The following is a 15,247-nucleotide window of genomic DNA, read 5'->3' on the forward strand; positions in this document are numbered from 1 at the left end:
TTAAACTTCTTCTGGATTGTTTATAAAATTAGTGTCTTTCACAAAAACAGTCAGATACAATCGACACCATAAAAGTCTCCTCTTTCAAAAGGGCACAGTTAGAATCTTCGCAGATTGTGTGAAACCAGTTGATTTCCTAGCTTGTGATTGCGACAGCGATCTACTGCTCGCAAATGTTTAACATAGATTCACCTGGTTTCGTCCATTCTGGGTAAATCAGGCTCAATCCGCAAGATTTACCACATTAATTAAATATTCTTTGCTTTGTTCTGCTATTATTACTGCTATTATAAGAATAAAGGGTTTCGAAGTGAGAATAAGTCGTCTCATTATGAAAGGAAACCCGTGTCCAGTAGCGGGACAGTAATGGTTTGGTGATGATGATGATCTCAATAGTGTTATTCAGCGCAACTTGCACAACGCCATTGAGTATCTGGATTGAGTGGGCATAAAGGAAACTTCTATTTTAATAAAATCAACTTTGTTTCTAAAAAATATTAGTGGTACGAAATTCTCTTTGAGTGAGTTTTACTTGTACTTGACGTATCTAGCTTCCATGTATATTCAATTGACTCCCTTTATTGCTACACTTAATATAAAATTGTATGAATGTTATTATGGTCAGTATTGATAGCTAATTTAGTAATTTTGCACAAAAGTTAGTCATAAAGAAGCAGCCATAATGTGTGTTGTACGACTAGCTTTGTGTGTAAGCTATTATTCAGTGTGGTAACTTTTGTAATTTTGCTCAAGGCAACACTCGTAAGGCGTTTCCTTTTCCGTCGGCCATTATTTATTCATTATCGAGTTGTTCTAGCCGGGTGGACGAGGAACATTTCGGTGAATGTAAAAAGTATATTTAATTCAAATTCTCTCTTAATTGAGAGGTAAGTTCTATTCTAAACGTAGATTTGATATTGATTTTAAGTTATAATTTAAGATATTCACATTTTCCATTGTGGTATTCCAGATACCTAATCAAGCGTTCACCACCACGTCGCGGTACTGTTTGCAACTCAGGACTTCAAGCCAGCAAAATGCAGTACAACGGCTTCCACAACCAACATCCCATGTAAGTTAAAAATGCTTTAAGCAGGAGTTACTTTATACAATTAAGCAATTTAAGCAAACGTTACACTGTTGAGTTGCGATTTTCACAGCGGCCATTTTGTGAAATGCATTTTGCTCAGCTGATATATCGACATCTACGCAACGTTCCATGTCTTAAAGAACATTGAGTTTCGTATATATTCAACTAATTACGTTATTATAATACGTTTTAAAGAAGTAATTTCGATTAATGTATTACAATTTGTAAAGAAAGAAGGAATCTATTGCAATATTCTACTAACAGGATTCACACAAAGTTACAAGGTCGTCAAATCTAAGTATTTAAGAATTATACTGTTACCTTCACAATATTGACTAATAATATTAATGAAATACCAATATTTTACGACGATTTAAAAATATATTTGAAAAGGTACCTTATTTTTTTCTATTTTTGTGGATATTTTATAATAAAGATTACGAGGTACTTTTCATTTACCACGTCAATAGCTTAACATAGAAAAAAATGTCTTTGTAGGTAATTTTTTTTAACCTCATACGAACAAGACACATCCTCGCACAAAATATAGATCCACAGAAAATATGTGGAATCGCACACGAATTACAGCTTTTACGCCAAATCCAAATCATGTCGCTTCTCCAAATCTCGGGTGGCACAATATTTTGTTGTCTATTTTATATTGTATTCTACATAATGCAAGATGGAATCCACATCGAAATGTTCCCGAAATGTATTCTGACGCTTCAACGTCTTGAATACATTTCGGGAATCTGGTCTTCTTTTTTTTATTGTCTGGGATTTTAAGTTTTTTTTTTCCATCGGATCATAAGAAATTTGACCTTTTGAAATTGTGTACAGTCCTAGAACTATAAGAGTTAAAGCAAATCAAAGCTCTAATAGGTCCACCATCTTAAATATTGTTAAAGACAGAATCTGGGAGGTAAATAAAATATTATTGTATAACAACATTTATAATTTATTTATTTAAAAATAATAACAGTCAACAACAACAACAAAAGTTTGGAGACTATTAAGTGGCAATAGCCACTTAACATTAGGTGGACTACATGCTTGATTGCTACTTTGATATATTAAATTGAAAATCACAAATATAATGCAACACTCCAAAATAAAATATTGTTACTTAAGGAACATTCCGTCCATCAGCCTTTTAAAGTACACTACTGGACATAGGCCTCCCTTAATTGGCGCCACTCCACTCGGTCTCGTTCCCTTTGAAGCCAGCGGTTTCCCAGCAGTTTAAGGAACATAGTAAGAAATAAATGATATCCTTAAAATATTTTTATATTAAATAATGTCCTTCAAGACTATTGAAAAGTTTTGACCAGATTTTACACTTTTACAATATTATTTTAAGAACTTTGAATTTGAATTATAGTAGAAGATCCGAAGCTAAGTCGAACTGGACCGAGCTGATAATAGAATGAAACTCATTTTATAACGAAATTAGTACATTGGGTAATACATTAAAAATGGGTTTGCAAAAAAATCCTAGACAGGATAATTTTAATTTTTTTTTTGAAAAATTAATTTTCATTTTGCAGACAACCCTATATCAACGTGTTCACAATAAAACAGCGCTTCTACTGATATAAAATTTTATCTATTATCATCATGAGTGAAAGTAGTTGCCAGCGAAATACCTGTTTATACCTGACAACCCAATAGTTCGTCCACGTAAATAATAGGCAACCCAAAGCCTGCACATTCTGTATGTTTTTAACATTCACTCAGAATAGAATTTTCTTATTATCTTGATGTTGCAAAATTTAATTTTCAATTAAATTTTAATTTTTCAAAAAATAATTAAAATTATCCTGTCCAGGATTTTTTTAGCAAACCTATTTTTAATGTATTACCAAATGTACTAATTTCATTATAAAATGAGTTTCATTCTATTATCAGCTCGGTCCAGTTCGATTTAGCTTCGGATCTTAGACCATTATATTATGATGTCAATTATCACTCTTAATAAAAGATAATATAAATGTAAATAAAAATAAATCATTATTAAAATATGATGATTTCAAATAACTATTTATAAATAAGATACAAATATTTAAAATCATATTAAATATTTAATTAAAATTATTGTCAATCCATTACTGTCCTAATGAGGCTCCTAGAGTGTGAAGTGTAGGCTGCTGTCCAATACACTTGATTGGACAGTGGCCTACACATAAACACCAAACAAATAGACCTACACCTACAGATTAGTGAACTTCACATTACTATGTGAACATTTCATTCTAAAAACAGGTATGTAGCTAATTAACTAATTCATTATGTTTTCTTTTGTTGTTGTTGAATGTAAATGAGAATATTTTTTTAATACATACATATATTAGTTATTACAATTATATGCCAGATACTCTGAGATTCGAACTTCTGGCACCCCAGATAATGAAGTTGAACTTTTAACTTGTAATAGATTGTAATAGCTTACATACTAGAATTATGTTTGCTACAAACCTATATTGACAACCAATTCATCAACCGATTGTTACTTACTAAATAATAACAAAGTAAGGTTGGTATACAACAAAAAAAATAATAGTATAGAAATGTAAAGTGTCTGAAATACGCTTCAGTGCTGATAATATTTTGAAGGTGGTAGAACCCTTTGTGGTTCGACTCCGGCGGCACCACCGTCGCACCTATTTCTACCTAATAACAGCAGTGTTAGGCGCTGCTGTGTTCCGGTTTGAAGGGTGTGGTAAGGGAGACAGACTTTTCCGAGGCGTTCCAGCTCAGTCCTCAGGGGTAGCGGCGCATCTGTGGCCGACCTCAGGTGGGAATATCTAATCCTATCTAGGGTTGATTACAGATGTTCATGGGCGGCAGTAGCCACTTACCATCAGGTGGACTGTATACTCGTCTGCTACTCCTATATTATAAAAAAAAAAACTATAAATATGCTTCTTCAAATTGGGATCTGCAAAGAAAAATTGGTATGGACTGTAGCATTTTCTTATATTTGATGCTTTTTATTGCATTGGAGTAGTCAAATTTGTCTTAGTCATCTTTTTATTTATTACTTGACATTGATTTATGTATTCAAAGTTACTAAAGTTATAAATAAAGGTATATGAATTAATATGTGTTTTTTCGTATCCTTACCCTTGGGATATAACTCAAAAACCCTCTTCAATCAGTTTCAGACCTCGTCTAGACCGGAATGAACAATTCGGTAAAATACCGTATTTCAATGGCCTGCCAGATTTTGGAGGGCCAAAACCTTTTGGACCCAGGGGCAACATGGCAAATAATAATAAGTTTAGGCCTAGAAATGACTTTAATGGAATAAGAAATGACTTCAACCATAGTGGTAATCAAAATGATTTTGGTGGGCCTAAAGAGTACACAAAACAGCTAAGAAACAACTTCAACAACCAAGCCCCTAACAAGAATAATTATGATGGAGACAAAGCTTCGGGAAACATGCAGTATTATAATGGCAAAAATGATTTTGGTGGGCCTAAACAAAATTTCCAACCAAAAACTAACTTTGGTCCTAAAACATTCAACAATCAGAATGGTAATCAACAGAACTATGGGCAGAAGAAAGTTTATGTGCCTAACTCCGGACAACAAAACACAGACTTCAATGGCCGTAAGCAACAGAGCATGAAAGCTAAGCATCCAGGTGACAGCTTGGTTAAGCCAACATGGGATTTATCCCAACTTGGCCCAATCCAGAAAGATTTCTATAAGCCACACGCCAATGTTGAGGCTCGTTCTGATGATGATGTTCAACTCTATCGTGCGACAAAGGAAATCACTGTGAGCGGCAATGATGTACCGCGCCCAAACCAAATCTTTGATGAGGGCAATTTCCCCGATCACATTTTGAACACAATCAAGGAGCAAGGATGGGATGAGCCAACTGGCATACAAGCCCAAGGATGGCCCATTGCTCTGTCTGGACGTGACATGGTTGGAATTGCTTCCACTGGATCTGGTAAAACTCTTGCTTACATGCTCCCTGCTGCTGTTCACATTGTCCATCAGCCTAGGCTGCAGCGTGGAGATGGTCCTATTGCACTTATCCTTGCACCAACTAGGGAGTTGGCTCAACAAATTCAATCAGTAGCTCAAGCTTACAGTGCTCGTGGATGCATCAGAAATACTTGTCTGTTTGGTGGATCCCCTAAAGGACCTCAAGCCCGTGATTTGGAAAGGGGTGTGGAGATTGTTATTGCTACTCCTGGCCGATTGATTGATTTCTTAGAACGAGGCACTACCAATTTACGCCGATGCACGTACTTGGTCTTGGATGAGGCCGACAGAATGCTGGACATGGGATTTGAGCCACAAATCCGCAAAATCATTGAACAGATTCGCCCTGATCGTCAAGTACTGATGTGGTCTGCTACATGGCCTAAAGAAATTCAAGCACTGGCTGAAGATTTCTTGACTGATTATGTCAAGGTTAACATTGGCTCATTAAACCTGTCTGCCAACAACAACATCAAGCAAATTATTGAAGTCTGTGAGGAACATGAGAAGGAAGCTAAATTGACTAATCTTCTGAAAGAAATTTCCTCTGAGAAAGATAACAAAGTTATTGTCTTTGTGGAGACCAAGAAGAAGGTACATAATTTTTAAGAAATTGTTTGTGTTTTTAAATTTATTGTTTTATTTTGGGTTGTTACTAAAAATAAATTTAACCTTGTAGGTAGATGACATCGCACGCGCAGTTCGCCGTAACGGCCATAAGGCGCTGGCCATTCATGGCGATAAGTCCCAGCCTGAAAGAGATGCGGTCCTCAGTGAATTCCGTAATGGATCTACTACAATCCTTATTGCTACTGATGTAGCCGCTCGCGGGTTAGATGTGGAAGATGTCAAGTTTGTGGTCAACTACGACTACCCTAACTCTTCAGAGGACTACATCCACAGAATTGGTAAATAAGAATATTTTTTTATACAATGTCGTTGTTTTTACTTTGGCTTACACGTGTGGTGCTAATTATTTTTAATTGTGATCGCAGGTCGCACTGGACGTTGCCAGCAATCAGGAACCGCATACACTTACTTCACCAGCGGCGATGCCCGTCAGGCGCGCGCTTTAGTTGCGGTTCTGCGTGAAACGGGCCAGACCCCTCCATCCAAGCTGAACGACATGGCGCGAAACAACAACAGCTGCACTGGTAACTTAATTAAAATTTATTTTTGTTTTAATATTACTGTATTTAAGTTTAATCTTAGTTCGTAAATAGGTGATTTCTATAAAACAGGTCGCAACCGCTGGCAACAACGCAAAGACAACAACAGTGGATCTAGCTCCCCTCGTCAACAGAACAACACCTGGAACAATAAGATGGCTACTACCGCCAATGACGCTGCCAACCAAAACAGTTTCCAGAACCGCAATGTAAACCAACAGGCCCCACGATTCTCCAACCAGACTAACCAAAACACTCAAGGCTACAGACAGAACAACTACCAGAAGCAAGTGCCCTTCCCCAGCCCCAACATGTTTGAATCCATGGGCACCTACCAAGGCGGTTACAACCAGGGGTACCAGAATGCGTACAATAACCAAAACGGATATGGACAACGTACATACAACAGTAAGATTAATTTTGTTTTGTATATTGTATGATAGCTGCTATTTTTCTATGATAGTTACTTGAAACTTTCTCTTTTTTTCAAGCTTTTACTTAACTCCCTCTGTTAGTTTGCGCAGGTCAAATCTTGCAACTGAATTTCACAATAGTTAACTCGTACCAATTGAGCTGAAATTTTGAATACTTGTTCATTTGGATGACAATGAATGATCAATTTAGTAAGGTTATTCTAAATTTAATACGGCGGACGCCCCAAGATGGCGGGCCAAGTATTTTTTATTCACTTCATGATATGGGTATTCAATGAATGGGTTTTTTTTTTAAAAATACGAAACCGAAAATTAGGTTACACTATACACAACCACATTCTTATGTCTTTGTAGATGGACGTAATGGTGGGCAACAATACCGTAATAACAATACCAGTGGCAACAAATCTGCTGGCTCAGGATCTTCTTCTTATGGCTCGCCACCTCCTCACTTTGCTACCCCTCCTCATTACCCACAAATGCATCCGCATCATCAGGATATGCTTGGTAAGCACTAGCTAAATAAACAAAATTGACTTAAGGGAATTATTGGTTTTGCTTAATTTTCTAAATTTGAGGTCTCAGATCGCGCTTCTTATTAGCACCACTGGTAATTTAAGGTAGGTGAGCTAAGTTAGTAACTGTAATCTTTTTAAGACATTTGAGAAATTGTTTCCAGTTGACTTGTATTGTATGTTATGGTATTTAACTCTGGTATGGTATTTAATCCTGTCATGCTCAAGTCGGCCAAGACCAGTCTGATGCACTAGTAATGACCAGTCTAATAACATTGTGTGTGAAATCATTTTGAGGTCCAGAGACCTTGTGAATGTTTTTATAAATTCTTGGCTTAAAGTTGAAAGATTCAACACTAAACATTTTGATTTTAGTGCAAATAAACTTGAGCAACATTTCAGCTTAATTAGGCGATAAGTAGTCGGGTTAACAAAAGATTCATAGCTATATTCAGTATATAGATATTGCTTTCTTAATAACACATTGCATAATGCTAACTGTGAATATTTGTTTAGGTGGTAAATTCTACGGCGGTGGCGTCGGTGGCGGCGGCCCTTGTGGCTACCAGGCGGCCGTGGGCGCTGGCGTTCCCTACCCGCACCTACCGCCCGGCCCCCTCCTGTACGCCGCTCCCGTACAACAGTAAATTATTTAGACCGTGAAGCCCTGCTCGTATATCTATATTGGTGTTTTTCTTATCTAAATGGAGCTGTCTTAATGTTATAATAATATACAATTTGATGTTGTACTTAGAATCTTTAAAGTTGTCTATCAGTATAATATGTGTGTATCGGAAAAAGCAGGGCAAGCGACGGTTTCCTTTTACATGTGACTTGATTCTGTTACATTTTGATTAGATTATTTCGTTTTAGATCTGAATGGAAGCTTAAAATTTCATATTTTTAATATAATGATGTGGTTTTATGCAGACCACGTTTTGTAGTCTTAAATGTGAAACATCTTGAATTCTCAAACATAATTGCACTAGATGTCAAAATAAATGTTTTTGTGGATTCTCTTTCAGATCAATTTCAATTTATCAATGTAATAAGTGTGTTAGTTTTTAACGATGAATACATTAACTGTTGACCACTATTGCAAATTAAGCAATGTATGATAAGGCAAGATATATTTAAAAATTGATGTCAATAATGACACTACTTCAGTGTTTTGGGCATAATAAGCTATATCAATAATTAAATAAAATTTAGCAAACGAGTGAATTTGTGTTATGCGAAAAACTAATTTTCATGATAACGCGATTAATATGCGGGGTCAACAGATGATGTATGATTTAAGGTTTCAGGTGGAATTTAATAGATCTACTGATCGTTTCCACCATTAGGTTTTAATCACTATATTTGTTAGAGTAGTTGGTGTGGGTACCCTCTTGTGTAATCCCGGGTGCCTTTCGTTTTTTAAATTGTCTGTATGATGTACGAAATGCACTAAACATATAGAAGATGAAAGAAAATTTTATGGGAGGGTTTAAAGACCAGAGGAAATTTGACGTATTTTATATAAATTATTTTCGAGGTGTTACAAAATGATCGTAACCAATTGAAATGTGTGGGACAACTTAGTATTAGTAAATTATAATGCTTTTGATATACTTCTGAAACAACAATCTGTATTGCCAGATAAAATTGTGAATATTTTTCTTACTTATAGTGATGTCAATGACATTTAAAGTCACTGATTTCAAGATTATTTTTTATTAAAGATTAGATCTAAAACTTTAATATTTATGCCTAAGATTTTTAGTCCATGTCAATTTGACATAGGCAACGGCTGGGCTTTGAATGCTAATAAATTGATTCTACCGTTCTAAAACATGTAGGAGGAATGTAAATACGTGCATTTAACTTAAGGTGATTAGTATTTTGATCGTTACGAATTTGAACAACGGTTACTTTCTTTTCTTAGCAAAATAAGTGATTTCTTCATATTTGTTTTTGATTATTTTTATATTATTATGATTCACGTAATTCGTCTAGTTAATTACTGAAGTTTCTTTGTACGTAAAGGGGTTCTAAGGGCTGAATGGATAGGGACGTCGTTTGGTACAAAATATACAAAAGCAGATATTATGTATTATTTTAGAAGCCCGTTACTGTCCAAAGAGGAAAAATCTGTGATATTTCATTACTATAACCTGTCGTTGCGTTGGTCAATTGTTATTACATAAGAACACATCCTGCATTTGGGTAGTGTTTTACTAGACAAAAAATATATTTTTTGACTATTTGAGCGAATTTCATGAATGTTTGTGACAAAAAAGCTTGCAAGTCGTTCACAGATATAATATTATGATATGATAGGTGTAAGATTAATATTTTATTGTTATTCAATTTTAGTTTTCAGTTTACCACAAGGTGACGAAATTGTACCAGTTCAGAGGGACGTAAAAGTTATTATCTACAAATCCCGTTATTTCAATCCATAAATATAATGATCATGATGTAGACGGGTCTGAGCGGATGTAAGGGGGTGAACAACGGGTTTGTGAGTCTCGTGTTTGGAACGTGATTGATGCGAGATTTGCTATGTTATTCATGTACATTATAAGAGAAAGACTGCAATGAAAGAATGTGTATATGTGCATTACGTTTCATCTCAAAGATGATTTCCTAAACACTAGCCTGTCCTCAGTCATTAGTTTTGTTTAATTATTTTATACGAAGTATAATGAATAGGTGGCGAGGCGATAGGTTCGACCAGGCTAGTTTGATGCGTACGTACTGGATCAGCAAGAGTGACATGTCGAGTATGCTCGCGGATTGCAGGTAGCTCCTGTATTATGTACAAAGTACTGCACCCACCTCTACTAAACAACTGTGATAATAACACTAAGTAGCGTAGCAGGCGATTTATATACTAGTTACGTCCAAGAGAAGGGATGACATCATATCTGACATATTGTATTGTGATAATAAGTATCAAGGCGTGCACTCCGTTTTTGCGCGTGTTGATGTAATGTTTTCTCTAAACAAGACTGATTATGATTATTTCTTAATTGAATACATATTTTATACATGTTCCACTTTGACTGAATGAATTAAGATGTCGTTTGTATTTATATTGGTAGTCTTCTTGTGCGGTGTGTTTTCTCCAAAATTTATTATTCACTATGTTGGATATGAGTCAAAACGCCTTTCCATGCGGTCACCGAATTGAGAAATTCAGTTATTTTTATAAGTTGATTATATTTTCCTTTATTGTGATGGAAAATGTTGTTGACAAATTAAGTGGCAGCGACAGTATAAGCACACTAACGTTAATAAAGTATTTTATTATTTGTTGTTTATTACAAAATTTTATTTATTCAGCCGGATATCTCATAGGCAGTAGTAGTTTCATGCTTTACTATATACTATTTAAGAACTTACTTTCAAAAATTGTGAGCTTGTGAAAAATATACATAGATTTTTAAGTATGTGGCAATGCAGATCTTCATAAATATTGATTCTATTAACAAAGTACATAGTTCATATTTATTCAACTTAAGTAAATGGAGAGAGAAGCTCCGTATAAACTGTCCCAAAGGGAAGTCTTCTGAATGTTTATAAGAAGTGCATTTCTTCTATGTAATACAGTATTAAATTCCGATTAATAAATTAATGTATAATTAATGTTGATTCTTTTATTTATTCCCCCTAGACATAAGTTCTTGTTAGTTTTATTAAATGCTTCCGTAATAAATGTTATGAAAAATGATACTGCTTTTGAAAAATCCAGGACTATCTACAATATTTGTAAACCAAAAATATACAATCATTGAGGATAGCTTGCACATATGTATATAATGTTTACAGTTTGGTGTCTTTAGTATTTCAACAAGCACTAAAGCAGCTTTAAAAGCAGGCTATGGGTCAGCAAAACGATTGCGCCCTGGTAACCGTCAGTGGCCAAAACTCAGAACCTATGATCCTATACTAACACGTCCTATAATATCTCAAAAATATATATCTGGATCACTACCACTAGAAATTATAAGTTAATTATGGTACGACGGTCAAAGGGTTAATAAAATGTTTTATTAAATACTTTTTATTTATTTATTATTTTAATTGATTATTTTAATTTCTTTATAAAGCTTTAACTTTATATCATGTATTGTAAAAATGGAAATATCTAATAGAACTCCTGGGTATTTGAAAACTCAAAAAAATCACAAGCAGTTTGGTCTTTCCAATTGCTTGAAACTAGGGTTGTTGCGAATATCAGCATCAGCATCAGCATCCGCTGATTATCAGCTTTCTTTTAAATATCAGCATCAGCATCCGCATCCGCAACAAAAGATGCTGATATTTAATGCTGATATTGAAATTGTAACGTGTTCGTTGAAGGCGGGACCGAGCTTAAATCACGTGGAGTTTTAGCCAATCACAGAAGTTTATAAACACAAGTTGTCATCAAACAATCATTCGATTGTATTGACAACGTAATTTGGTCAGACATCAATAACTTTCGATCATAGTTCAATCAATCAATAACAGAATTATGTATTCAATTCATAATGCCACATCCAGTGAAAAGTGCAATATGACCAAATATTTCGTTATTGAACAAAGATACGACACAGTGTAGTATTTGTAAAAAAAATAACAAATAAATGCCGACTTCTGTGTCACTGCAGAGTGGAGGGTAGCTTAAGTGGATGTTGGTTATGTACATGGTTCTGAAGTCGGTGCTAAATATATTTCGTTGGATAACGGCGTAAACAGCGTGTTTAAGATGAGCGCCGGCTTCACAGATATGTGCTGAGCCAAAATTTGTTTCAGTTGATTTTTGCTTTGTAGTGACATGGAAGTCGATTGTATTTTTTAATTATTATTTTTTTCACCTTTTTTAGTGATGACATACTAAAAATCTTACAAATGCACTAGTCGCCCTTACGATTTTTGAAAGTTCCCCTCGATTTCTCTGGTCATCAGACCCTTATTTTCTTATAATGGAACTACTTTGGAAATATCTTTTTTTCCAACAAAATAAAAATCACCCAGTTCGGTTCATAAACGACGAAGTTATCCGCGAACAAACATAAAAAAGACATATGGTAGAATTGAGAAACCTCCTCATTTTGTGAAGTTGGTTAAAAAAGACTATTCTCGTAAGGGACGTACAAATACCTCAGTATAAAATATATTTATTATTTAGTATTTTTAAATATCAGCATCAGCATCAGCATCAGCTGATATTAATCTGAAAAAATCAGCATCAGCATCAGCATCAGCTGATCTAGTAAAAACCTGCATCAGCAACAACCCTGCTTGAAACCTCTGAGTAAAACTTCTGAAACAATGTTGATTTTTAAATGTACTGTTTTGCAAGTAATGATGAACCTCAATTACATCAGTTACTTACAATTCCATACAAATTAGTTTATTTGTAATTTTAGTGGCACTAACCTGCTCAAATATTATGTAATATTGGTAGTAATGTAACATTGTGATGATACTTACATTGCCATCTATCAATGATATGAGGGAACGAAGAATCTAATGCGTCCGGTTTGCCACGACACCGACGCCGACAGGTACAAATCTAGTCACAAGATTACAACTATATTTCTTTGTCTATTAATAGATGGCGTGCGGAAGCAGTTCTTATCTCGTTCAGTTTTTTGTCCTCCATGACTACCATTGCTGTCAGCTTATGATAATAAAGTTTTTTTTGCAAAAAGTGGTACATGTTAAAAGACAATACAGTTATTTTTTGTGATAACCACGTCGGGGTTTATGTGTTCATATATTTATACTGTTTTATCCTCGGTTAGTTAACGTGAAGTCGAAAATTTCGTGTGGACAGTTCTTAAACGGGGTCAATTGCATTGACTGAAGCTGAAATGGTGAGTAAAATCGTTCTATTTTGATTCCTTCATTCATAATATTATGGCTACAATAAAGCTGTATCATATAAAAGTTTCCTTTAGAATCTAACATTGCCACATAACCAAACTTTCACTACTCTAGGCTAGACGGCCTTGAATCTAATCTTGTCAAGTCAATGTCGTTTGTTTATCAAAATATTTTTTGTTGTAGGTGTACTTACTAGATGAATTATATTATTTTGGTGACTAAAAATATAATACATCCATTTTTTAATTTCTGTAAGTACTTACTCAGTTTTAAGGGACACACTGACGTTTTTGGTACAAGTATACAGAACCAATTTATTTACTCACCTTAAAATTCCAATATAACCTTACGATTCTTAGATCTTAATATTACGGCAATAATTACATTTGAGAAAAAGCCACTTAAAAACCATTATACATATATCCAGAAAATAACAGTGGTTCTTAACCTTTTCATCCTTATGGACCATTTAACTTAAAATAAATACTTGGTGGTCCTTCCTAGGAGCACCAAGTATCTGGCAGGTTGCGTTCCTCTGGAGATCCCGGAGTCCTTTACGCAGCGCCGAGGACAGCCACTGGGGGGGGGGGGGTTTAGTGCGGTAAGAATACCACATAACTCTGTGTCGCTCCCACGGCACCGGGTACCTTTCGAAGGTTTCCCCCTCGAAAACAAAAGAAAGAAAAAGGCCTGGGGCGGAAATTAAATGAGGTCCTAAGTCTAAAAAGAAGTTGATCTAATTTTACGATCTTTTACAAGGGAACTTGGTAAACATTTGAAGGCTCCCCAGAACCAAAGGCTCCGCTCTTATCCCACCCCCTCCTTTTTAGTAGCCCTATCTTAGTGAGTCTTAAAATAAAATGGTGTTACATATTTTCTTATTTAATTATTTCCTAAAGTTATAGGAAAAAAGTCTTTTGGAACTAATATTACATGAATATAAAATTAATTTAAACTTCATTACATTCAAATTAACACACATTTTAACAACTTGCTTTACCACATAAACAGTAGACGGTATCTACGTAAGCAGTTCCGTTTTAGTTACTCTACTTGTTGGAAACGTAGACGTTAAGCTTATTGAATAATATTCTAACAATATTTATTTCTAATGCAGGAATGGAATAGGCAGATGGTCACCAATGCCGGCAACAAGTAGGTTAAGGCATCACGCGCTGCTCGTAATGAGATTGTGATTGTGGAATCAGGTAAGAAACATTGCCGTACCTAAAGTATTATGGCATAGATTCATATCTGAAGAATTTATCCACAAAAATATTGAAGACTAGAGGATTGATGTCTTAGGAACCGATATACGATTCATATTATTGCTGCTATGGGTCGTAGCCAACCCTTTTAGTTTGGTCAACAAAAACTAATACACGAAGTAATAGATTTTTTATCTAATTCCAACAAAGTAAGTTCGAATGTCGAAAAACAAAGAACCCGAGTTGTTTTTGAGTTTTAAACTGATATTCTTTAGTATCTGAGAATTCAGAGATCGATTCGCTAAATTAATTCATTACTTAGTACCAATTAAAGAGTCCGATTAATTAATCGATTTGATATCGACATCCCTACCTACTAGTACCTACTATGGTACTCGTAACTCGACAATTATGAATCCAATTCAAATATTAAACATTGATTTACACCAGTGTAGCTGAATTTCTATTGCTCGCAACTCATTTCGAGCATAACCATTTTAATTTCTATTTCAATCGTGTAATAATTAACGATATTTGCATACTATAGACGTAATAGTAGATGTAATCGTAACAAACATAGGCTTGTTCTTCATTGCTAACAAGAGGATTGACCACGAATATCAGAATTTTGCTTTTACTCTAACATGAAATGAATGTCCCGTGAAATGCAAAACGAGTACACCTATAAACGAAATTACATGCGAATTAAAAGATTTGAGTCATACTATTAAATCACAGTTCTATGATACTCTTATTAACCCGATATAGATAATAATACTATAATCCTAAGTGAAATAAAAAACAAAGTATAAAAAAAAACAAAATTGTTAATCAATTCGTCTAAACAAAAAACATAATTAATGTCAGAATACTGATCATCGTAAGTTCGTCTCATTACATAACGTAATAAATTTGTACGTTGCATTTACCTCGTTAATAACAAAATTGGAAAAAGGCCAAATTATTC

The 15,247-nt window shown here is 34.7% G+C and overlaps 2 protein-coding genes across 4 annotated transcripts in view; both read left to right on the forward strand.

Moving 5' to 3' along the window:
- The first annotated feature begins 730 nt into the window (after window positions 1-730).
- LOC140755879 (uncharacterized) lies at window positions 731-10,843 on the forward strand. 3 transcript variants are annotated; one of them, XM_073091225.1, is made up of 8 exons: window positions 731-887; window positions 971-1,072; window positions 4,249-5,686; window positions 5,772-6,000; window positions 6,088-6,246; window positions 6,316-6,669; window positions 7,050-7,202; window positions 7,727-10,843. In XM_073091225.1, the coding sequence occupies exons 2-8, from the start codon at window positions 1,038-1,040 to the stop codon at window positions 7,855-7,857; spliced, it is 2,499 nt and encodes an 832-aa protein (XP_072947326.1). In that variant the 5' UTR covers window positions 731-887; window positions 971-1,037; the 3' UTR covers window positions 7,858-10,843. The 3 variants fall into 3 exon arrangements, with proteins under 3 accessions (XP_072947326.1, XP_072947327.1, XP_072947328.1); XM_073091226.1 differs by having other exon boundaries at window positions 6,334-6,669; XM_073091227.1 differs by lacking the exon at window positions 7,050-7,202.
- A 2,011-nt stretch (window positions 10,844-12,854) lies between these two features.
- The window catches only part of Pdk1 (Phosphoinositide-dependent kinase 1), a 118,802-nt gene continuing 116,409 nt past the window's right edge, over window positions 12,855-15,247 (forward strand). The window contains exons 1-2 of the mRNA XM_073091415.1: window positions 12,855-13,062; window positions 14,190-14,280. The gene's annotated coding sequence lies outside the window, so the exon portion shown is untranslated. The remainder of the gene's footprint in view (window positions 13,063-14,189; window positions 14,281-15,247) is intronic.

Source organism: Epargyreus clarus, unplaced genomic scaffold (assembly GCF_041222505.1).
Source record: "Epargyreus clarus isolate Ecla_fem2 unplaced genomic scaffold, WU_Ecla_fem_2.2 ptg000034l, whole genome shotgun sequence".
Taxonomy (NCBI): Eukaryota; Metazoa; Arthropoda; class Insecta; order Lepidoptera; family Hesperiidae; genus Epargyreus; species Epargyreus clarus.

Bases quoted from the DNA above. Each gene is read 5' to 3' on its own strand.
- LOC140755879 (XM_073091225.1), top strand. From the start codon at position 1,038: ATGCAGTACAACGGCTTCCACAACCAACATCCCAT. The intron at 1,073-4,248 runs GTAAGTTAAAAA...CTCTTCAATCAG, and splicing joins TTCCACAACCAACATCCCAT to TTTCAGACCTCGTCTAGACC. The intron at 6,001-6,087 runs GTAAATAAGAAT...TTGTGATCGCAG, and splicing joins GGACTACATCCACAGAATTG to GTCGCACTGGACGTTGCCAG.